The 24,681-nt window shown below is 38.1% G+C and overlaps 1 protein-coding gene across 1 annotated transcript in view; it reads left to right on the forward strand.

Moving 5' to 3' along the window:
- SLIT3 (slit homolog 3 (Drosophila)) overlaps positions 1-24,681 on the forward strand; it is a gene marked incomplete at its 5' end in the record, with an annotated part of 473,057 nt that overhangs the window by 307,198 nt on the left and 141,178 nt on the right. The window contains 2 exons of the mRNA XM_009890879.1: positions 3,981-4,052; positions 14,203-14,274. Coding sequence (XP_009889181.1) covers positions 3,981-4,052; positions 14,203-14,274 — 144 coding nt within the window. The remainder of the gene's footprint in view (positions 1-3,980; positions 4,053-14,202; positions 14,275-24,681) is intronic.

The following is a 24,681-nucleotide window of genomic DNA, read 5'->3' on the forward strand; positions in this document are numbered from 1 at the left end:
TTCCTGCTGGACGTTGAGGCTTTACATTGGGCATCACTGTTGTTACATAAAGTTTAATTGAGGACTATTTGAAGCGATTATTGACATCATCTTTTCAGTGTGCAAGATTCCCACATAAAAATATACTTTGGTCAAAAGACTACCTCTTAAAACAAAAGAATTATCTGTCCTTTTCCTTATAGAGGAAGGATGTGTTTGATATCACTGAAGTTTTCTTTATTTCTGTTTTTATTTCAGCATTTCTTTATTTCTGTTACTTTGATTTCAATGAGCAATGCAATAGCATGAAGATTATTGATTTAATTCATTGATGCCCTACCCAGGGTACAAATGAAGAACATTATTATTGTTATTATCTATTATTCATAATAATATTTTTACGTAATTCAGAGGATAGTATAAGCATTGTGAATTGTTTTTTTCTCCTTCTGGTGAAAAAATACGCGAGAATGTTAGGGATAATGGATTGCTCATGTGCAGCACTTTAAGTATTTTGATTGTTTACTGGGTATTTCCTGCAAGGTTATGCAGCTTCATTTTCTTAAATAATTGGGAAACTGAGATTAATTTTTAGGTAAGAGTCAGTTGTCCAAGATAATGCTTAAACAACTTGATATTAATGGGTCAAGATGACTGCAGAAGATGTATGTATATTAATTCAAGTGTTATATTTTCATCTGGTTGAAGTTTCCTGTTTAGAATGTCTCTTCAACAGCTTTCAGGATAGGAGAGTTAGTTTGGTGATTGGGTTTTAGCAAAGGATCTTAAATCTTTTGTCTTGGACTTCATCATAATTGCGGATATCTTTGCACCCAATTAATTACATGAAGCCAAATGTATCTGTCTCAGAAGGAAGATTTGGCACCTATAGGATTCAAATATGCAGTTGAATTATATAATCTGGGATGATGGTTCCCCTGATTTTGGGGTGAATGTAACAGATCCTTGTTATGCGTGCTATTATTCAAGGGCTTTAGAAGAAGTTTGAGGGGCGAGACCAGTCCATTTTACATGTTAGAGATAATCAAGTAATCTGTTTCTAATAATGTTAGTCGACAAAGAGAATATTCATCCAATGCTATTAATAGTTTTGCATTTGGCTGCATCTAAAAATAAATGTTTTGTTTTAAAACCTTTTACAGTAAAGACATTTAAGCCATACAGTCATATGTTATACACTGACTCACAAGGTATCCTTGCTGCCCTGATGCAAAGTCAGAAACAAGTGATGTCCCTAACCGGTGACTGAGCACAGCCAGCCTCCAAGGTGTGTTCGACAGCCTTTAGAAAGATCATCTCTATCGTGCTGTCAGAGAGGTGCAGGGAGACTAGTATGAGGTGAATAATGTATTCCCTGCCTGGGTGGAATCCTGATAAGTTTATTATATTCCCAGCTAAAGAGCCACATTTCCACTGAGTGATTCAGAGATACCCTAAACTATGAAAACGAACCTTATGTGATCTAAATTGACTTAGTTATGCAGGTTAGAAAAACCCATATCTCTTTGTCTTGATGTAAATCAAGCACAGAATAGGATGATCTTACCAAGGCAGACCAAAGGAAGGGAACAAAAGTACAAGGACATAATTGAATCCCTTTGCCTCAGTCAAGTCAGAAGGAGATAGAGCCTCCTTATCCAACAGCAGTGGAGTTTGGGCTCTAATGGAAAGGAAATAATGTGTCTAATTATCTTCTAATGCTGATTGTAGTGCATCTGCATGAAGTGAATGAGTGTCATCACCCAGCATGGCATTTATGCATGTTCAGGCACCATTAGTTATACACTCATTAGTGTCTGGACATGGGGAGAGAGAAAGGATGGAAATGTTGAAATGTAGCAAATCAATAAAATAGTGCTAAAATACTTGGTTCAAAAACTAGATGCCCCTTTTCAGACGCTTGTCATTCTTCAGCAAACTCGTGATTTCTTGTCATTGTAATAGGTTTTAATATGTTCCTCAATAAATAGATAGCACAGATTCACATCAGACTTCTGCTTACCTAAGAGTTACTAGATAAAAAGCAGCAAATGCTACCAGGCAGACTAAACAATTTTCACAAAAACCTGTATAAAAATAGATATTCCTACTTTCACTGTCACAAATCTGGCTGCTGTGACTTGAGCTGAAGAACTGGAAACTTTCACTGAGTGCTGTCCTTGTAGGCAGGATGTTGTAATAGAAAACATCAGTAGATTGCAGACCAGTTATTTCATGAGCCTTATAAAAGAACCAAAGAAAATCCCACTTTATGTGGCTAGATTTGAAAACAGTTAGAGGAGTTCATTAAAATTGTAACCAACGTAATTTGTTGCACAAAACATGTATAGAATGGAGAACCTCCTTACTTTCTGATTCCTAAGTTCTTGTTCAGGTGATGTTTATTTAGTCTGACTGGGATCCTTAGCATGTGCCCCAGTGGAAATAACAGTGAAGATGTACAGGAAATACTGTATTACTCCAGCTTCAGCTATCAGTGAAAAGATTTCATACTACTGATACAAGCTGATACCAGCTGTCAGTGAATGCAACGAGATGGCTGAAGGTTATGCCTGTAGCTAAGCACCTGGTTGAACTGATTGACAGAAAGATTGGAATGCAGTGACAGTGCTGATAAGGCACCCAGTTCTGAGCATCTGGGTCCCAAGTGTCATAAATTCGGCTCCATGTATAAAGAAATTGTGTTGTAGTCTATATTTATCTCGGTATACTTGTTTGGTTATGATTAAAACTGAAGGGTATTTTCCAAACCAGGAACACACTTTCCCTTGAAAATGACAGCAGGCTATAACTGAACTCCGCTCACATCATAGCTGAAGGGGTGGAATCTTGCCGGGGCTCCCTGACAGGGTCTGCAACGCGCTGGGTGTTCCCTGCAGTGCTGCTGGCTTCAAAGATCCATGATTTCCATTCAGATGCTCGAAGGCTTTCCCTAGTGTCTGAAAACTCTAGGCAGACCTGCAGTGCCAGCACCAGAAGTGCTGTGTCAACCCTCTTCTCGCCTGCCTCACCAGATCAAGGTCACGGTAGAATTTTGTGCTGCTTGTTTTCTCTAGGCCATTAAAAACCAAGTATCGCTGGTACAGTGCCAGACTCCTCAGTGACACTGGTGCCTGCTTTGCGACGGGGGCTGGGTAGTTTGTTTCCCATCCCTTTTCCCATTGGTGTTAAACAGAGATGATGTGGGAAAAGTCTTGCCTATAGTACATGTTTCTGGTACTTACGAATATGTTCATCTTTACATCTCATTTACCACAAAGTTTCTTCTCTCAGAGAAACACAGTCTTGCTGCCTCAGAAGCCACTCCCCTGGTGCCTACACCATGCTGACACCGTTAATCCCACTGTCTTCCTCACTGCATGTCCTGCCAGTGCTTTCCAGCTACCTTAGAACCTCTCTTCACTTTATCTATCATTTCATTCGTAATCAAACTATGATATTTTGTACCGTTATAAAATTAGCCTTCTGTGCCTGTATTTATACAGACAACTGTTACGCTTTGTCACAGGCTGTTCCTCATGCTTGAGAGCCACTCCACAGATTCACAATGCCATTATTAAGTTCTTATTAATGTACCATTATTAGTATATTAATGTACCATTATTAGTACATTAATGTACCATTATTAGTAGTTCTTAAGATGGTTTTATCAACAGTTTTTATTCAATGGGCTACCTCACTGTTGTTCTTCAAATCTCCTCATAAAATTCTTTGTTTCAATGTCCATAAAATGAAAGACGTTATTAACAGGGGAGCCACCACTTTATTGAGGCTATGGACTGTCATACTGACTGATGTTTTCCGATCATTCCTGGAATTTGCTTATCTGTGTCTTTACATAGTTCATAATTTCACTGGGGTAATATGATGTTTTAGTTCTGTTTTTAAATGAAGTATATTCTTCCAGTAAACTCCAGCTAAAATATTTTCATGAAATTCCTGTTTACAAATATATTTTTAATCCTTCTTTCTCTTTACAGAGACATCAGCAAGAATCAAATATCTGACATTGCGCCCGATGCGTTCAAAGGCTTGAAATCTCTTATTTCATTGTAAGTAGAAAATAGAACTGAATGGGCATTTGGGGAGAGCGTGCATGTAGGAGAAATAAAAATGATAATGTGCTGTCTGGGAGAACTTACGTTTCTGTGTGCAATTGCCAGCTTGCGTGAAGCATCTAATCTTTTGTAAATGAAAAATTGGTCATGAAGGTTAGAAGGAGGAACGGTTTACGTATCTCTAGTAAGCTTTTTTATAGATGAACACCCCCAAGGTTACTGACTTGTTCACTTCTTCACAGCCAGGGCATTAGCTGGTCTGCTATACATGTGCTAGTCTGCAGGCTAATCCATGCCCCCCAACTCACCATGGCACACAAAAACCTCATCATACTTCAGACGCTGTTTGATGGTGTTAATCAGGGAGAAGTTAAGGGAAAGACTTTCATACTGAATTTTTCTTCTGTATTAAAGAACTGAATTTGTACTCTCTTGTGTGTTTTTTTTCTTTATTTGATTTTGGAGGTTTTTTTCAAACTAGTTAGGGAAGAACCTAAGCTCTTAAGAAAATGCTTATTTTTTTTAGGTGTAATTACTACATTATTAAGCTGGAAGGTGACTAAAATAGGACTTCATACAGAAGATAAAAGGAAGGTGGGATTTCTTGACAACCATACATTTCTCCTTATAGAACACAGAAACTGTTTTAGCACCAAGTTGAATTTAAATGCAGCTATATTTCAACCTAGCTACCTGCAGCACTATTAAACAGTGGAGCTTTAAATGGGTAAAAGGACCGGTACAAGGTCAGAAGCTGCATATGGAGAATGAAGTAGACTAGAGTGTTAGAAAGAGCCCCAGGTTGACAGAAGAGGGTAAGCTCAACTAGAATGATGTTTACCTGCGTTAATTTCGAAGACAGTTTGAAAACATTTAGCTCATTAACATTCATATAAAAGTTTGATTTTTAAGTGTGTAGTTTATTTCTAAAAGCTGCCATATTTTATTCTCTGGATACTGGATAATTCTAACAGCCTATATAACTTGTTGATGAGTGCTAATATTAGAAGGCTATTCAGTACTAAACTTATATGTTGCAGTAAACTTCTGAGCCAGTACGCAGAAGGATGGGCCTTTTTTTGTGCCCTGAATCCAGCTGGGAGAATGCCAAAAATATATATTAAGTGTTGCTAGCCTTTGTTGAATAGTTAGGGCAGTGTTATTCAACATGTTGTGGAAATGGTCAAATCCCTCAATGCTCTCTGGAAACAATTCAGTAAGAGAATGACATTTACTGAGCACTACAGTTTTGGCTTAGTATGAAACTGCTGCCGATGTTGCAATGCTACAGCTTTCTGGTCTTGGCAAAGCTCCTGGCTAGGAGCAAGCTGGACAGGAAGACTTTTCTGCTGGGGTCAACTTCCTGACTCAGAAGTTATTCAACTTTAGCCATAGCTAATTCAGATACCCCCAGGTGGCCTCAGGAGTGGGACAGCACGCATCGGAGAGGTCAGAGAGGAAATGAGAATATAAACTGGGCAGGAATTTATAGTGTTTTGACTTGCACACAGAAGCAAGTGAAATGATTGTGTATTCTCTGCCCAGGCATCCAAAATGATATTTTAAGTAAATGATGTTTAAATATGTTTATATCTGAGTGGGTAAAATAGTGCTTAAGTTAATTCTAGGAGATTACAAGGGGAAGAGAGAGGGCAGAGATACGAGATGCAGCACAAAAAGGGCTATAGTAATGGAACTGCCTCTGAGCAGTCTTTCCTTTTTTCACCATTTGTCTCTGCCTCAGTTTCCTTCTACTTCAGCCACACAAAGCTGTTGTAACACACAGTCTATTTCTCCTCTCAGAGACTGGTTTCTAGAACAGTATCAACTCCAGCCTTGAAATTGTCAGCGACTTCCTCTAGGTTCAGTTGCCCATTGTGCTTGCCATTGGCTTTTACATTCTTTTGAAAGGTTTTACTCTTGCTGTTCGTTGCAGGTAGGTCTTAACGAATGTTTTTGCTGTGGCTGCTAGGCAAGAGTTGGTTCCCTGATCTTTCACAACCTGTCGCCCAGACCTCTGGCAGGTTCTTCCCTGCTGGTCACTTCTGTAGTTGTTTCCGTTTCTGAGCCCCAGATACCTTTATGGAGCAAGATTATCTGCTGTTCTGCGGAATCTGGGTTTCTCTAAAGGAACCTCCGCCACGTTTCTACAGTAGAGGATCTTCTTTCCTCTGATCTCTGGTATAGCCACCAGTCAAGTTATGTCAACCACAGAGAGACAAGTAAATGCAAGAGAAGATGACTCCTTTGAAGTGCCAGCCCTCCCAATGAAACTGCCAAAAGGGAAAGAACAAGGAGGTGAAATGAAGTAAGACAGTTTGCTTACTAGTGTTTTCTCTTTTAAGCGACAGTCTTTTTGGGGCCTCAGGCACCAATAACTTTAGTCAGCTGCATGCCCTGAAGGAATGCTGCTCAGCATACAATGCTTCAGTTCAGCTGAGAGTAACTCCTATTTTTCATATATGTAAGTCAAATGTGATTGGTGGCATACATTTTAATGAGACACTATTGAGGTTTAATCTGTGCACAGAGCAGCTGGACTTTTCAGCTAGCTGAGTTAAAACAAGAATAAAGAAGGGGAAAATACTAATGCACAAATGAAAGTAAGCAACTTTGTTTCTATTAAAAATGAAGTACTGCTGTACTGCCTAAAATCCTTGCTTTTTTTCCCTGCATTATTCTCATTTTGTGCTCCTCCCTTTACTCCCTGCTTGCATGCAATTGCAGTGCTCCCTGTGGGTCTAAGAGAGTGAAAGTGCTTATCTGGAAGACAGCCAACATTGTTAGCCTAGCTGGCTAATGGAGGCCTATATATAGTGGGTTGCTACTCTACTTTCTTCTCCAGTTAACTTGGGTTAGTGTTTCCAGGCAGAACTGTTTCTCAGAGTACTCTGCCTATTGGACCGATGTAGAGATGGAAGGAAAAACGGAGTATGACAGTTTTCAAAACACAGGAACGTGTATTACAGACACAGTTGCCCCTAAAACGTAGAAAACTTAAATCTTTTAAAAGTGCTAAGTGATCCGTATGCTAGCAGGTCATAAGTTTTTGTTTTAAATCTATATATTTTCTTTAACAAGAAATCCACCTATGGGAGTCAAACAGGTCACAAAATCTTAACGCTTTAAATAAGCCGTTTCTACCTGAGGTTTTCTCTGCATTTAGCAGCAGAAAGGCAAGCATATTCTTGAAAGGACTCAAGACTTCTCCATTCTCCACACACAGGAAAAAAAAGTTCTTTTCTCCATGCCCATTTTTCAGGGGCATTTTGTTCCCTATTTATATAATGACTGTGCGGAACAAGGAGTATCTACTCTGTTTCTCTTAGACATTAAGAAACTTAGACATTAAGAAACCAGGATCATTCTTCTTTAAGAACATTTTTTTCTTCTTCCCAGAGTTTTCTGGCTTTTCCTTTTCTCCTTGATGTGTCACATGCAGGCGGCACTGTGTGTCACTGGTCAGCTTCAGGTCTGTGTGTTCTGTGGATTTAATTCTGTTACAGTGTCTGAAGTTCCCTTTCAATATTTAGGCACCAGGGCTTAGATCTTTAGCATATTTTTGGTATGAAACAAACTTGAAAGCTGTTTATGGACAAAACTGAAGATACAGTAGGACCCAGCCTCTGGTTTTGAGAGAACAGAGTTACGGGGAGTTTGCTGTAAAGCTGTTGTGGGGAATGGATGGTGTTGTGGATCAAGGCCTGAGAAAAAAGGTCTTTGGTCTTAAAGATGCTACTGTGGAATTTGGGAGGAAGAAGTTATGTTATGTTGCATAATTTCAGCGGTAGCTATTGCATAAATAAACTGCCTGTCTAAAACAGTCTCTTGAAATTTGGAAATACTTCTCTGTCTCAAAGAGATGATACAAGGGTGTATACATTGAAGGCTGTGAGATGTAGTGATACTGCAGTTACTTGGGACCATATGAAATATCCACGATGAAAAACAAATAATTAGAATGATTTGAATCTAAAAAAAAAGTAAGCAGGATAGATGTTAACTGAACTGGGGCAGTGTAGCCATGGCTTTCGTGTTGGAGGGATTACTCTTGCCATCCAGTACTTCTTTCCATATAAACATGAGAGCAAATGTTACCCTTGCACTGAGAAGTGTGGCAAAATTGGTTGTTTTCAAAAGAATGTTATCTTAATTTTAAGCAAAAGTTTGAGAAATGCTATATTTGTAGTACATTGTTTGCGTTACATAGTTATAATTGCACTTTGCTGGAGTTGGTGTGGTTAATAACTCACTGCAGAACATGGGGGCTACGTTAGGAATAATTTTGTGTTTCGAGATCACGTCGTGCTTTCTGAAGTAAATTAATTTTTCATTTAATCAACTCAAAATCTGTCTAATATCAGTGAGAGGATTGTATCAGCATTTGGTTATTGTTAATAGTATCAAAGATAAAAGTTATTCCTGGGGTCAGTAAACTTCTCACAAATGTAGGTTTGGAAGGCCACATCCAGACTGTGTGGGGACATTTTATGAGATATGACAAAATAGTCTAAGCCTTCAGTGTGTTAAACTGAATGAATAAATTTTAGGCCGCTGCAGAGGGAGAATTCCTTTGCTTTTGTTCACATACTGAATTAGGCTAGTGAACAATTTAAAAGCTGAGATCAGCCTGGGCACAAAGACAACAGACAGCTTAGATTTTGACATACCAGTCCCATTTAGACCATCATCTGCTCTGTGATGATGTATGTGGTGTCATTCATGGTGATTTGAAATCTGCAATAAAACACTGTCTATTGCAATAACTGCCAAACTTGTTTTAAGGTAACAAATTGCTTTGGATAGTTTTACTGTGATTTATTTAGCCTAACTTGTTCTGAAGAAATATGAAATAGTGCAGGAAAAAAAATTACATGCCTGTGTTTCTTTCAGATATTAGAAATTTATTGCTCGTTTTACTCCTATCAATTCCTCCTCTTTTGAAAACTTGAATTCTTATTGAGCCTGTGCCATTGTACGTAGCTGGGGAAATATAATTCTTCCTAGCAAGAATTGTTTTCACAGTGAAGGAAAGTTAAAAGCATTCTGAGGACTGAAAAAGACATTGCTTAAAGTCAAAATTTGACACTTCAGTAAGAATGTTTCAGCCAAGCCAAAATAAAGGAACACTTAGCTGGAAACCATATGGTCTAGAGTAAGGGATTTTGTGCTAGGCTTCCATACCCCAAAAAAGTTCTGTGTCACCTCCCAGGGAACAATCTCTGTATTCTGGGATCTGACTTACCAAAGCAGCTAAACTGCAACTACATTTGCCAGTAAGGTAGGCTGACAACTGTAAAATAACGACAACACGGCAATTACTGTTTCACACCCTTAGAAGGTGGTATGCTGAAACTTCAGTGCATATGAAAGGCCATGTGTTGGTAAAGTCTTTGCAAATTCCGTAATTTTAACATTGTTCAAGAGGTCAGAATGTCTAGACAATGTGAAGAATCAGTGAGACTTATGTCGCCGAACGTTTGTTACATGCTTAATTGCATTCTCACCCAAGATAACATACTAGTTGCTATGTGTGCTTCCAATATTTTCTTTGGTATATCCAAAGCTTTTAGACGAATCTGTGCAGTGATTATTTTCACTGTTTAGTCTTTATTTTTAACTACTTAGAGCATCAGTTGGATTAATCTGTAAAACTTGAAGTTTAGTAGTAACAATTAATTGTTAAACTGGAAATTTAATATTTAATTGCATCTGGGAGTAGATACATTTTGGAAGGAATAGTAAAATATGCCAGAATCAGGCTGAATAAACATAACGCCCCATTATGACTTTTATGTATTTGTATAATTTCTTATTGCAGATCCATAATAACTCTTCGGCTGAATAGGGTGCGTCTTCCAGGGATCTCCTCCGATGCTTGCAGTGCAGCCAGGGGTCTGCGCTTTATGCGTGTTGTCCTTCCCATTGTTTGGAAGGTTGATGGCAGCCTGAAAACTGCTGCAAGTTGTGAGCCAGTCTGCCAGGTACTTTTGAAGAACTGGAGCTTGTGGTTTGTGGCCATACTGAAAGCATTTAGCTGTGAACTGGCAAGCTGATGGCTCTGCCTGACACTAAGGATATAGCCCTCAGATGGCTCAGCTGCACCTGTGCCATAACAGCAGCTTGCTGATGTTAGAAAGCCACCTGCAAAAAATTTGGGAGAAGATTGCTGGAGTTAAAAATACAGGGAATGATTGTTCACACTGGTCATTCTGGTATTAGATATACGTACCTTGCAGAAAAGACAAGAATAAAATTCATGCACTGGCAAGTCTGATGTGTTTGCACATCTTTATGACTGTTTTTTCTGTTCAGACTGGTTTCCGTCTTTGTAAAAGAGACTCCCATGTGTGGTGAGAAGAGAAAGAGTGGAACAGTAAGAAAACAGATGCCTATTGGTCTCTCAGTCACTTTTGGCTTAGTCTCTAGTTGCTACTTTTAAGATTAGCATTGTGAATATAGAACTAAGCTATAGCTCGCTTTTCTTTTTCTCCCAAAATGTACATCATGTTTAGGGTAATATCTTCTCCTCCTGACAGTAAATGGTATTTATCGGACCTGTGACTAACTTGGTCTCCCAGCAAAGTTGAGAAGCAAATGAGCAATCAGGAGCACACAATAAAAGTTTTAGCAATATTTTTTGTGTTCTAATAAATGTTGTACTGATTCGCTGTCTATTGGCAGCAATTACTGAGCTGATTTTATTTTTATTACATATTAACTTTACTAGTGTATTTTTAATAAAATATATTTTGGGTCTAAAATTTCAGGTGCTAGGGGATGGAAGGAGGGTTATATTGCTGTGCCAATCTTGCACAGTAGCCAGGATACCTACATGTCCTGCAACCGATGTGAGGGATGCAAGTAAACATACATTTTTAGAACTTGTGATAGCGTAGGCAAATCTCCTTAAATTTATCTCTGTTGGTAAAAGCAGTGGAGATTTAAATCAAGTTCTTGATTTGACTTGGCTGAGTTTCCTGTTATATGGCCTTTTGGAGTTATTTTTTTGTTTGGGGTTTTTATTTGGTTTCTTTTTTCCCCAAAGCTGCTATTCTGGAAATATTGCGGTGCATGTTAGTGAGATGGGCAGGATGACAGGACGTAGAGGAGAGGGGCTGCAATAATGCAGTGTACCTAACCTGGCCAGTTTTTTTTCTGCAGGCTAATTCATTCATAGTACTGCTAGGAGTGCAGCAGTTGGTACATTCAGAACAAAAGCATAGTGGATCAAGAACCTGACCAATATTCATATTTATTAGTATGAGTAGGCTTTTCCTGTCTTAAGCAGAAAAAACGGGAACTCTGAGGAATGCAAAAGTTTCTGTGCTTTCTATTAGAGTAAATGGAAATAAGGAACACAAAAAAATGAGATGCGATGCACTACGTATCTCCCCTCCTCTTTGCTTCTTTCTGTAGGACTGTTTGACTTCAGCTCTGCCATGGCAGGCAGACAATGGCATTAGCTAATTTGGCTCTGTGTAGTGCTGAACATGAATATGAATTAGAGATAAGTGCCTGAGCTCTCATACTGACTTTTGTTTAGCTGTTAATTTGTTTGAATGTTAATGTGCCACATGCACATAAGCCCAATTAGGTTTGAAAATGCTTGCTTTCTTTCCATGGCTTCTAAGACTTGAAGCTTTGTTTTATTTTATAAGCTATTTTAATCAGTTTTATTTTGCTCAAAATAATAAAGAGGACATGTAAACACATCCAAGGTTTCAAACTCAGTGTAACACTGCACTGTGATCTTCCGTCTCTTATGTTAACAGTAAATGAAAAATTACTATAATAAGAGTCTTATTTTGATATTTGCATTTAGTAGTACCATAACTAACAACTGAACTAAGTGTGAGTGTTGGGGTTTCTTTAAGGTTTTACTTTACATAAATGTTTTTACCTCTATAGCCAGAATAACCCTTACTCTAGAGTGAGGATTTTTTTACTTCTTTCCATGGGCATTTTGTAAAGCTTGGCTTCTGAACTCTTTCGTATATGCTATAGTATTATGCATTATTGATCAGCATTGATAATCCTGCTACTTAACACAACTAAGGAAGATGTTCATCTAAGATCGCAGAGCCTGTAGTCTAAACTTTGGATGCACATAATGCACTTGCTAAAGAAACGTTGTTCAGAAAGAGTGGAAACTGAAATGGAAATATACTGGGTTCTGTGGGCACTAACTTCATATTTTAACCTTTTATAAATATTTTATTTGCAGAGGTTTTGGTTTTCCTTTTGCTTCCTGATAACCGTTTTTTTTGCTCACACCAGTTAGTTTGTTCAGAAAGAAGTCTGTAAGTCAACCATTTGGATGTTGTTTTAGATCCCAGTGAAATTCAGTGACTTGAATATTATCTCATATTTTGAGACTGCTATCTGAACAGACCTGCTAGATTTTTCAAAGTTCAGCCATAATTTCTGTCTAGTTTTGGGTAGAGTATAAAAATCTATGTACATTGCCTGAAATTTTGCTGAAGCAGGAAATTGTGTGTGTCTTCTGAAGCTGAAATTAGGAAACAATTAGAAAAATTTAGTGGTACTAGCATTCATTGCTCACAGAAAACACTAACTGTAGCAGCACATTAAAAGACAGCCTCCTGACTCTGTAATGGATAAAGAGGAATTATGTTACATTTGTTTAGAGAAAAAATAATGCTATGTGATCATTAGTTGATTGAGTAGCAGTTCAGTTCCTGCTAAACTAAAAAAGTAATGAAAAATGACGTTTCAAGTTTAGATTTTCATATCTAAGTGGTGTTATTTTATTTAGGCTCAGAAATGAGCTGATCTGGGAACTCTCCTACTTCCAATGACCGATGAAGAGTACACTGAAGTGGTGATACTCTGGGAAGGCCACAGGGTATTGTAAATGGTCCATCATGCTAAGTGTTTGTTTTCAGTATGTTCAACTCACCGTAATATTTTGAATGTTGAAAGACAGGGTAAACCAGAATTTCAGCCAGCATCCAAGCCTCACGTGGCTATTTGATTCATTGCTAGCATATTATTCCACATTAAAAAGTTAGGAAATTAACCAGTTTAGTACCATATAAGCAACAAAGTTTTGACATGAGCTGGTTTATAACCATTCAGCATGTCCTATGTAGAGCACAGAAATTACATAAACACTGTTTTCCCCGATTTGAAGTCTATTCAATTGTTTAGGTAAGGTGTAAAATAATCATCTTCTCTTTTACCGGGAAACATATAAGCTCCTAACTCACTTTCTGGTTTTGACAAATTTTATCAAATTGCAGAAATAATATGAGTGAATACTTTAGCCATGATTGAAATTCAGGTGTTCCTGTCATATATGATTTTGCTCTGATCCCTAGGTAACACATCTTAGCATAATGGTGGTTTTATCCGTTTTTCCCTTTAGTTCAGTTTCTGAGGATATTATATGGGCATTTTTCCATTAAAAAAAGAAATATTTTTAATATTAAAACCGAATCATGGATATCGGGTTGTATATATTTATGGTGGAAAAAATATATACAGTGACTCTCATTTGTGTTATTAAATCTTTACTGATTTTTTTATAACTAAATTAAACTAAATTATTTTTGAGTTTCTGCAATATATGTCTATTTCCAATTCAGGCCAAATTTCTTTATATTAGCTAGTTGAAATGGTAACAGCAGCTGGTGAAGCCATAATATTTTATCCAATGATGCCTGTGTCACATTTCATGCCAATTATTATATCTTAAGAGATTCGGTTATATGAAGTTTTATCTACAACCAGCTTGTGCTCCCTGGCTTTTAAATTCAGTATCACTGAGCAGAATGCTAGGTTTTTGCATCAGGCAATGTGCCTTTCAATGGTTAAAATATTTCTAAAAAGGGTGGAGAAAAATCCCTCAGCAGAATGAAAAATATTTCAGATACCGTTTTTGGATGATGTCCAGTTTCTACATTAAAAATGCTTTCCAACACCAGACGAACCCTGAATCATAACGACTCATTTTGTACCATGTGCTCTCTGAAAAGAAAATGAGATCAGTAGTTAAATGAAATGCCCACAGAGCCTGGGCATGGTGCACAAGATCAATAAAGATGATAATGCAGAGATGTGGGAGGACACTAAACTGGTCTGTTACTTAAGATTTATTTTGTCTTCCTGAATCTTTCAGAGTGCTCTATGGAAACAAGATCACAGAGATTCCCCAGGGCCTTTTTGATGATCTTGTGTCTCTGCAGCTGCTGTGAGTATGATCCCTTCCTCTTCTTTATTTCACAGACTAGCTAGATTTACTGTTTTTTCAGCTTCTGACATTAATATAATCACCTTTTCCATTGAAAACTCACTGGGACTTGCTAGTCTGTTCTTTCTGTGTCAGGCAAGAGGGAGGCAGGGGCTGAAAAAAAAAGGAAGGTGCCAACAGTTTTATAGCTCAGTGTGTATAATGGGCAATAGACACACAGGATTTACGTGTGGGGAGGAAATGAGAGACTCGGTGAAGTCCAAGAAAGGAAATTTGGTCACCGGCTGTTGTGCGAGTGGGGATGCCATCTGATTGATTGTTTTTACACATTTTGCATTTGTGGTTGAATATCTAGATCCTTGAGGGCTACTGTGTTGCAAGTACCTGCGCATGCAAGCAAAATGGCAATATGAAAGATTTTATTGTTGTGAGCCATGCTCAGTTCCATAGTCTTATTATGCCACATGTGGCTTAATTGCAAGAGAAATGGCTTCAGAATATATTGCGTATCCAAGTATTTTATGCCATGTGTGATTTAACACACAGTCGTGATCGGGGTAAGACATAAATCATATGCTCTTCAGTCTTTATTAATGTGGCATAAAAAATTTCCTAAGCCAAATGTGAAATTGCAAATTTCACTCACTCTTGTCTCCATAATCACATTGGGAACCAGTAACTCCTTCAAAGGGAAGGAAGTCAGCTGCTGTTTCAGCCAGACAGTAGAGGGAGAAGTGAAGTGGGTTTAATATGTATTCCTAACGTTCTGATTACCATCATGGATGATGCACTCAGAAAGTAAAGGTGATATATGGTAAATTAATCAATTCTGGTTTATATGACACACAACCCTCCACCCTCAAACAATAAATTATATAAAATACAAAATAAAAAGTAGGTTTTAGACATGTTATTTTAAACCTTTTCTGACTGTCTTGATGTAACCAGAAATGAGTGTCCGAAAGTTCATGATTACCATTGAACGTGTCACTCTATGATTGCAGTCTTTGCTGCATTTACCTAAAAATAAGCATAGATTTAGATTAAAAATCCTTGAGCAAAGCCAAAGAACTGAAATATGAAATAATTGAAATTTTATGTTAAGTGAAGATGTATAATTTATCTGTAAGATCTTAGTTGCAAACATGAGCCACCCTATTCTAGAGAAGGGCAAGCAAGAGCGCACATATGGTTTGGTTATGACAATCCTTGAGCTGCGACAGTGGGAAGCTATTTATCTCCTCCTGCACAGCCAATTATTTTGTCTTCACCTTTTGCACATGCGTTTTCTGGGAGCTCCTTTCATCTCTCCTGTCCCAAATGTCACAAGTTCAGTGTCTTCATGGCCAGCCTGCGCAGTAAGAGAAGACTGTGTATTTAGGGGGAGGTAGTTTGCCTTGTGTGAGAACAACAAGCATGAAAGCGCTTAGAAGCTGGGACTCAGCACATGTTGATATAACTGGCGTGTTAGTCATTGTCAGACTCAGGCTGTGTTTGGTACATTAAAGACACTGCAAGCAAAAGGAGAGCTAAAACTTAAATTGTCACTTTGACCTCTGAGAAAAAAACTGTATTCAAAAAAATCTGAGCTTTATCATAGTACTCCCCTCCAAATATTTTATGGTTGCATGTTTGAAGTGATACATAGTTGCTCTGTCTAACCCAGGACATTTTACAGTTGGGATGGTTGCCAGTAGGAAGAAAAAAAATAAAATCACTCAACACATGGCTCACAGTGTCCTATAAAAACGTGGGCCTAGAACTTTTGTGTAAACCTTTAAGTAGGTTTCAATGCCTTTATACTATAGTTCTTGTGCGCATGTAATGCAGGCTTTACAACGAACTACATATTTAAGCCCAGATGCAGTAATTTTCCGGTCTGAATTAGCTCAAGTGATGCCTTTTTGTTAAGGGGGCAAAATATATATTCCAAAGAACAATTAAAACATGTTATACTTAAACCATTTAAACACTCTGGAGCTGAGAAGAGGTAAGTAGGCTGCCCCGTTATGGGATTCCCAGAGTATTGTGGCTCCGGAGCCTTTCAGGGTATTCTTGAAAGCGTTTGAATGCAAAGCAGCTTTTGGCAAGGAGAGCATTGAATGATCATGCTTTAAACGTGAACAAATATCCACACACTTTTCTGATCGTGGCTGTGAAGCAGCTATTGTGGGACTGCTTGTAGTATTTTAATGGATACCAAAAAAAAAAAAAAAAAAAAAGGCATTCATTGGTTTTAGACCTGCTGTTGAACAGTTGGAAGAGTGCCCTATGATTAGATCTAATTTAGTGTTCAGTGGTCTCTAGATTGGATTTCTTCTTATTAGTCTGGAGACACACTGATAAGAACTCTCTGATTAAGGTATCCTGGTAGCCAGTATAATTTCCCAAGCTTGAGCTGGAGCATTTTTGAAAATATACTGGTGTTACGGTAAAGTAGGACACAATCAGAAAAAGGGAGTCGTCATAGGTCCTGTATAAAATCATTGAGATTCTATTTAGAAGGAAAAAATAATTACTTGGAAATTGCAGAGCAGATAATACTGTTATTTAATGTTTTGGATAAGACTCATCGGAGTTTCGCAGAAATGTCGTTATCCTTCTGTTTAAATGTACTGTCACAATATAGGCCCAGATTATTCCACTTTTATTCTTACAGAATTGTTTTGTGTAAGTGCTGTACATCCGCAGACAGTACCATTGATGTCAGAAACACTGTAGCTGGGTAAAGTAATGCTCAGCTCAGGCATGACAGCATCTTAAACTGCCCCTTTTGACTCTGGTGTATGAGAAATGAAGATTTCAGACCAAGCTTTAGACCACCTGACTAGCATTAGAATTCTGGTATTTCTGTCATATAAGGCAGAGGTGGGTAGGGCAGTATTATATTATATTATATTATATTAGGCAAGAAAATAACCAGGCATGGTTAGATAATCAGATGGGTTTTTGCTGGGGTGGTGGGGTGGTTTTTTTTGTGTTTTTTTTTTTTAAACCTATTGGTTTAATTTAAAATGTTACTTCTGAAGTCTTCATTGTAATTATCTATCTTAATTAGTTAACATTCCCCACGTAAATAATCACAATTGGATTTCTGTTAAATTGCTGATTTCTTAAATCTTATGTCTTCCTAAATATGCAATTGTAACCAACACAGCGGCAAACATTATTACAGAAGTCCAACTACACATCTGTTCTGTGGAACAGAAGCTTTTCTTGGACCATGTAATTTTCCTTATCCTGTTTCAAGTTTCCAGGAGAGAAGACACTAGAAAGCTACTATACCCTATCCTCATACATTCTTCTTTTTGCAGGCTGGATCAAGTGTCTTCTGAGAATTTTAGGTCAATTTAGATTTTAGAGGCTATACTGTTTTCAAGAGAAGGACAACTGGAGTCTGTTTTTTCATGGTTTTGTTTTGGGTGTGGTTTTTTTTTTAAGTAAACTGAAACTTTTATTTCATTGGGGCAACAGTCCATCCAAGCTGTGAAGTAGTGTTTCATTAATTATCGTTTTTTGTGTGATTTGCACTTGAATATCAAAAGAATGGAAAGGGTTTCAGTTTAAGGTGGAAGTTTTCAAGTAACCATTAGCCGTGGCCAGTTCGAACTCCTGTCCAGGAGGCCTCAGACTAACCTTGGTCTGTCTAGAAACTGGCATATATTTGAATGTCCTTCTCACCTGTCTTTCAGTTTTCCTGGAATGTGGACAGGCTCTTTCAGGAGCCCTTGGGTTTGCCAAACTGTCTGCCTATCACTGCACAGGGGGCACAATATAACACTGCGCAGCTTTTTCTTTTTCAGCAGCCCCGTGACAGATAAAGCTGAGGGTTGCTCTGCTTGCTTTGCTCCCAAATGAGCACATGTGCAGAGCCAGTCTGCAGTGAAACAGTGAGTCAAGTGGCTCGAGATAAGTGGGCTGTGGATAATGGGCACCAAGTTTGTTAACCAGTATTTTTCATATCTAAGTAATACACTTTCCTCTCTGCAACCATATTAAAACAAACATTCTGGGAGCCTTTTTATTGCAGTTATACACTGTGTGCTTCACAGTGCTCTATTGCCTGGAACGAGAAGGTATCATAAAATCTCCACTGTTGAAAGAGATTGTGTAGCAAAATAATATAGGGCGATGAAATCTCATTTTTCAAATGTCTGGCAAGACAGTTTCAGTTTTCAATAAATCCTTTTCCTTGAGGAAATTTACTTTGCATAGTTACTAATCATACAAGTGCTCAGGCGTGTTGATCCTAAATCTTATGGTTGAGATCCCCATGGCTTGCTGGGCAAGAAAGAATCCCTATAGTGGACTCTGTTTCAGTGTTGCTAGAAGTAGGTATACTCCTGGGGTACACAAATATTGAAATCAGAGGTTTGTTCTATTCCTCTCTCATAAAATGAAGCCAAAAGCTTGCAGCCTTCTCCTCCTCCTCCTCATGTCTGATCATTAGGGAAAACTCAACGTTGTAGCTAGAAAAGACCAATATTGGTGCCTGGAGTTTGACATATTGACAGAAAAAGTAACTACAAAAGTGGTGAAAAATTAGACTTCCAGATCCAACCATCTAACCTGGGTTAGAGTTGGAACTGGATCTAATATTTACAACTTCAACTGACCTTTATTTTAAATAGACTTGTATGAAGTGACAAGTCTTGTGTGTACTTTCAGAAACTGCTATCATCAGTCTTCCCAAAATTCAACCAGTTAAATTTTGCTTGGAGTGATTCTCCTTTTTAACCTGCTTTTTTATGCTGCTTTTCCTTGGATGAAAAGTGAGATGCTCGGTACTCGCATAGCTCTTGTGGTCAGGTTGCTTGGAAAACATCTCCATGGCAAATTTGCCAAGCTTGAAGTGCTTGTGTTGATTTGTGATTGTAAATTGAATCCCAGTACTTAAGAGCTTAAAATAGGATCTACCAATTATTTATTGTGTACTTTTGGAGCCTGTTAGAAGCTCAAAGAAAATCCAGTGAAGCACAAACCCATACAAAGTATTTAAAAAAAAAAAAAAAACAACTACAAAATTACTCAGAAGAATGTACATCAGTTCCAGTATTTTGTATTGTATACATTACACTGTTGTATACATAAGTATCATTAAACAGTGAAGCAAAGAGTATATAAATGCTAGAATAAAGAAATTACAGTTTTCCATTTCCAAGTGCTTTATAGCACAGTAGTCTCTCCTCCTCCCCATAGCAATCTTCTGAGCTTTAAGTGACGTATAAAATCTTGTTTCATGGAGTTATTTTTTCTCATGGAGAAGAGACAACGGGCATTAAAAAAAAGAGACCTTCTAACTAGATGTAAGGGGAAACATTTTCACAACGGCAAGTCAAGCAGTGGAGCAGGCTACCCAGAAAGTTCCGCATTCTCTGTTCGGGAAGATTTTAGAAACCAGGCAGAGTAAAACTCTAGAGCAACCTGGTCTGACCTTATAGCTCACCCTGTTTTGGGCAGTCTAAGAGGACAAGAAACCTGTCAAACTTCCTGCCATTCTGAATTATCCTGTGATCTGATGAAGTATTTTTTTCTCAGATAAAGCAAATACCTGCATTAAATATCTATAAATGGATCATGCTTTGAGTGAGGTTCAGACCAGATGATCTCTGGAGGTCCTTTGCAACCTATGTCATTTCTGGGTTCTGTGAGTCTAAATTCTTAGCAAGGTGACATATGAACTTTTCTCTATATTACTCAAAATATTTCTGGCTACAGCAGAGATACTGTGCAACTCTTGTCCTTCTAGTCCAGGACAGAATACTCTCCGCACAGACCTGTTTTAATAGCTTTAGAATTGTTTTTAAGCCTCAAGATTTTTTGTCCTTCAGATTTCTGCATTTAGGCTGCTATTGCGATAATATTGCTAAACTCAATAACTGCTGTTAAAGTGAGGGAGCAGCATCTGCCAGATACAGAAATGCAATTACAGTCAAGCACTAATGAAGGACTGCAACAGCATCTGCCTCTTCTGTGTCACTTCTGTAACCTGTCTGCATGCAGCTTCCCAAAACAGCCACTAGTTCATACGTCAGCATGTAATTCATTAGCTCTTCTGACGTCAGCGCTCAGAGCTGAAATCACCTGACAGAAACTCTCCCAGTTATTATTACACTAGAAACTAGCTTCCCTATAGCACAGGAAGTTGAGAAGATGTGTTTATTCTGTTGTGCATCTGAATTATCATGTGGTTTTCTAAAATCAGCTGTGACCTTATGTGTAGACATAAGTTAGGCAATATTGAATTTTGAGTAACAGAAATGCAGATGCTATGACAATACATGCTTATAATTCTCCAGGTAGTAACATGAGTATCGCAGAATTGTTTTATGGATGGTGTTCAACTGGAGTTGCAGTCTTTTGGATCAGAAATGAAAGGAGGTCTTTAAAATGTCTCCAAATCAGGACTGTCAGACTGTGTTCTGCGCTTCCTTCTTGACTCATTATCAGCTCATGACTTTCCCATTTTAATTTACGTTGAATAAATTTGTCATCACCATCATCCAGTTTCCTGAACATGGAGAAACGCTTGAAGCTGGTTCAGGCAAGCTGATGATGATTTCACACTGGCTATTGTCAATTGAAGCACTGACAGACTGTTCAGTGGTCAGTCATCACATTAGAAAATGTACGTTTTAGTAGATGTCTAAATATCTTGACACAGTGAGAGGCAATCAGATTGATCTGCTACACTCTGTGCCATTTTAAAACATTCCTGGAACCTAATATAATTATTTTGCCAATAAGTAAGCAGGGGCACACACAATTCTGTCGTTAGAAGTTGCTTGTCATTGACTGCTGGAATGACAGAGTACGTGACTAGGTACTTCCATATTGGCACTTCAGCTCTTCTCCTGTGGCAAGCTGTGCTAAATCAAAGATGACACTTGATTCCCTATAAATTTCAAGAGAAAATGCTGAAAAAAAACCATGCAAAAAAGTTTTTTGACTTTTTGTAACAGGTATTGTATATCATAAGGAATGCTTTTTGCCATGAGTCCATTATTTGCTGCCCTATAGTGCCTTTGAATGTAGATGAAGCCTTTGACTATCGATATTCTAGAAAAGTATATATATTTTTTCAATTTGCATTCTGCTGTTACCTATGCAAAACTGTTACCCAGTTTTCCTCTTCCATACAATTCTCCTATGCATTTTATATCTGCCTTTTTCTGGTGAGTTCTCGTTTTCCCCAGTGGAGTCTGGCATGTGGGATGTGCCAGCCAGTTCATGGGATGCCGAACATTTTCATTCTCATCATGTTGTCGTTGCTGTCAAAACACAAAGCTAGTGAAAAAGAAAGAGAATTTTTCCAGTGGCTCTGTGCAGCTTTTCTCCGACACTTTCCTTTTGGCTCATTAATGTACCTAGGATGATTTCTGGTCCATCCTGTAGCAACAGAAATCAACCTTCAGCCTCCAGCGTGTGTTAAGGTTGCTAGGCTGCTGTTTCATTCCCCAAGTTATGTAGTTATTTGCTGATAGTTTGATTACTTGACTTCACTGCACTGAAAATACAAACATTGCTAAGGGTAAAAGCCATATGAACATCCCCATTTGCTCTTAAAAAACAATTTTTTCAATCATTTTGCATTTGGAGTTCAAAATGTTATTTAAATGTTAATCACTTGAAACTGTGCTTGGGCATATAATTCAATTATGGGACCATCTTAATTATGCAGATGGTGCTTGTGAGCATCTGATACAACTACAGTGCCAATTCAGTACACGTTCATTCAAAGGGCTTAGCTGAAACACGTTATTATTTCAATGTGTGTGGACAAATTCACTTTTTCAGGACATGGGTTCATGGAATTGTGATACTGCTCTGCTCTGCTCATTGCTTTCAGTGGTGTGTAAACCACAAGGTCTTTAACCATTCTCCTGTATTCTGTGGTGGTCCTAGGCTTGAAAGAGATTTCTTCATGTTTTTAACGTATCCGGAGGGATGAAAATGGAGACTTGAGTTAATAATCCATCATCCCTCTGGGTAGCAGGCGGGTTTATTTCTACTTGAATTTTTAACCTCCTTTTGAACACTGCACCACATCTGGAGGCTGTGTGCAAATCTCATCCAATCAGGCTGATAACAGAGTAGGAAAATTAGTGGAATTTACTTTCACCATAAATTGGTGCAAAATAAAACCACGTAATTCGTGCTAAATAAGACTCAGTTTTTAATGTTGTCCCTTCTTTTAGTGTGAGTCCAATGAAAGGAATCCTTAGTAAGTTTTACAGCATGGCTCAGTGTTTAAGGAAGATCAGTGTTTCTGCTTCCTAGAATACATTTTTCTCATCTGTCTTTGTGTTAGTTTAAAAATAGATTCCTATAACCACTTTTCACACCATGTGAAGCCAGCCTTTTATGCCTAATTAATAATTGGATGCCATTAGGAGGGCTGTGATAGTGAAGAAAGAATAAGGAAAGAATTGGAATTTCTATAGGGGAATATCCATAGAGGGGGTATTTTAAAATAACTGAGAGTTTTGTAAGAAATATAAACAGTGCTTCTTGCCAGAAGTCATCCTCTAACTCACACTAAGTAGGAGGAAGAAATTTTTCAGGATGATTTATTCTGCTTTCTCACAGTGTTTCACTTTCCCCTCACCTTTCTCCCTGATTCTGATCAGAAATAGGACATTTATCTATCTCATGATCCACTGAGTATGGGCGCGTCTGTATTACTCTTGAGTACACTATCTGTCCTTTTTAGATTTAGGTACCGCACATATATTGCCTAGATGATATACAGAGTAGGTGGTATCACCTCAGAAAAGCTGTGCAGTACCTGAATTCCCACTTACAAACAGTCTGTACAGGCACTTTCCTGTTCCAAATTACTTTATCTGATGCTGAAAGGAGAGAGTGTGCTTCTCTGTTTGTGGCTATGTATAGGATCAGTTTCTTTCATTTTTGGAATTTGGCTCCTGCAGAAATGTCACAGATTATATCACCATGAATCTAGTCATTGAAAAAGCCAGAAAAACTTGTCATATTGTAAATTCTAATTTCCAGCATTGGGTTTATTCATGTTTGGTTGAAACTAATCACAGAATGAATTTGAATCCTGTGTATTCACAGCAGTTCTAGGTCAGCTTTGCTCTGAGGGTTTATTAAGTGAGATCAATGATGGTTAGACTTCAGGACTACTCTTTGTAGAGGAGAGAATAGCATCTGCACAACATAGCTCTGCTGTGCGCACTTCTCGGGCATTGCAAAAAGACATGCTGGTTGTCCACATATACAAATACTACTGTAGTTCAGTTGTAAATTCTCTTATTACTGAGAGTATTTTCATTTTTGCTTTATGCTTTGTTACAAGTACTGCTTACAACATAAAATATTACTGTAATATTAGAAAAAAATTAGCATATCGTGAAATAAATCAAAGTGCATACTTGCGTTCAGTTTTCTTCCTGTATAACTTAGGTACCGAGCTTCTGTCATAGATTGACCAATTTAAGCTAATGTGCATTACCTAAAAACAATGTGGGACCAGTGCACAAGGACAGGGGGGAGAAACCAAAGGATTCGTAATACTGAAGTATGTATCTGGGGATATTGTTCAAAACTCAGTGGCTGATTCTGCCTTCTAATAACTTGTTGACCTGTTCTTTATGGAAAAGATAATGTACAAGCTTGAAAGAGAAATGCATAATGCCCGAGAACTGAGAGGGAATGAAGGCTCAGATGCTTATATATGAAGGCTTATATGCATGGCTATAAGAAGGAAGTAGTAAGAGATGACACTGATGTTTACTGTTGGAGCAAAATCTCAGAAGTCAAGTGCATGGGAGGAACTGTTCCTGTAGCCTAATACGAAAATTACCCTGTTACTTCTGGTGGAGTCAACAGGAGTGTGTATAGGTGTCACATAATTATCAGTCACTGAACAACAGATTCCAGAGGGGTCATACTAGTACTGCTTATGGTTTCATAAAATTATTTTAGCTATTAGTTCATGCGAAAATGTAACCTCATTTATCCATCACGGCCCTTCTGTGTGACTTTCTCTTATCTAATGTCAAACTTCGTTTTCCACAACATATAATGAAGAAAATTCAGGTAAATCGATATTGACTTTTCTGTAGGCTAGAAAGGTGAGTTCTGCTCTGACACCCTCTCACTCCAAAGCTCTGCATTTCTGTTTTCCTTCAGAGAAGGGCTCTACCCAAGTATTCGTCCATCTTTTATGTATCACAGTTACTGTAGCTATTTACCGCGGTAATGAGGCTCTGCCAAAACGAGAGTAGGAACAGAGAGCTGTAATGACTGTACAATGTTTCAAAGGTCTCAGCAATGCAAAGGCAGGGTGCTGTGCAGAGGAAGCATCTTCTGAAGTTATTTTTGGGAGCAAAAGAAAAGCATCGTGTGCAGCTAACAAGCATGCATTTCTTCCCTGGTAGA

The sequence above is a fragment of the Charadrius vociferus genome, unplaced genomic scaffold (assembly GCF_000708025.1).
Source record: "Charadrius vociferus isolate BGI_N301 unplaced genomic scaffold, ASM70802v2 scaffold108, whole genome shotgun sequence".
In the NCBI taxonomy this organism is placed as follows: domain Eukaryota; kingdom Metazoa; phylum Chordata; class Aves; order Charadriiformes; family Charadriidae; genus Charadrius; species Charadrius vociferus.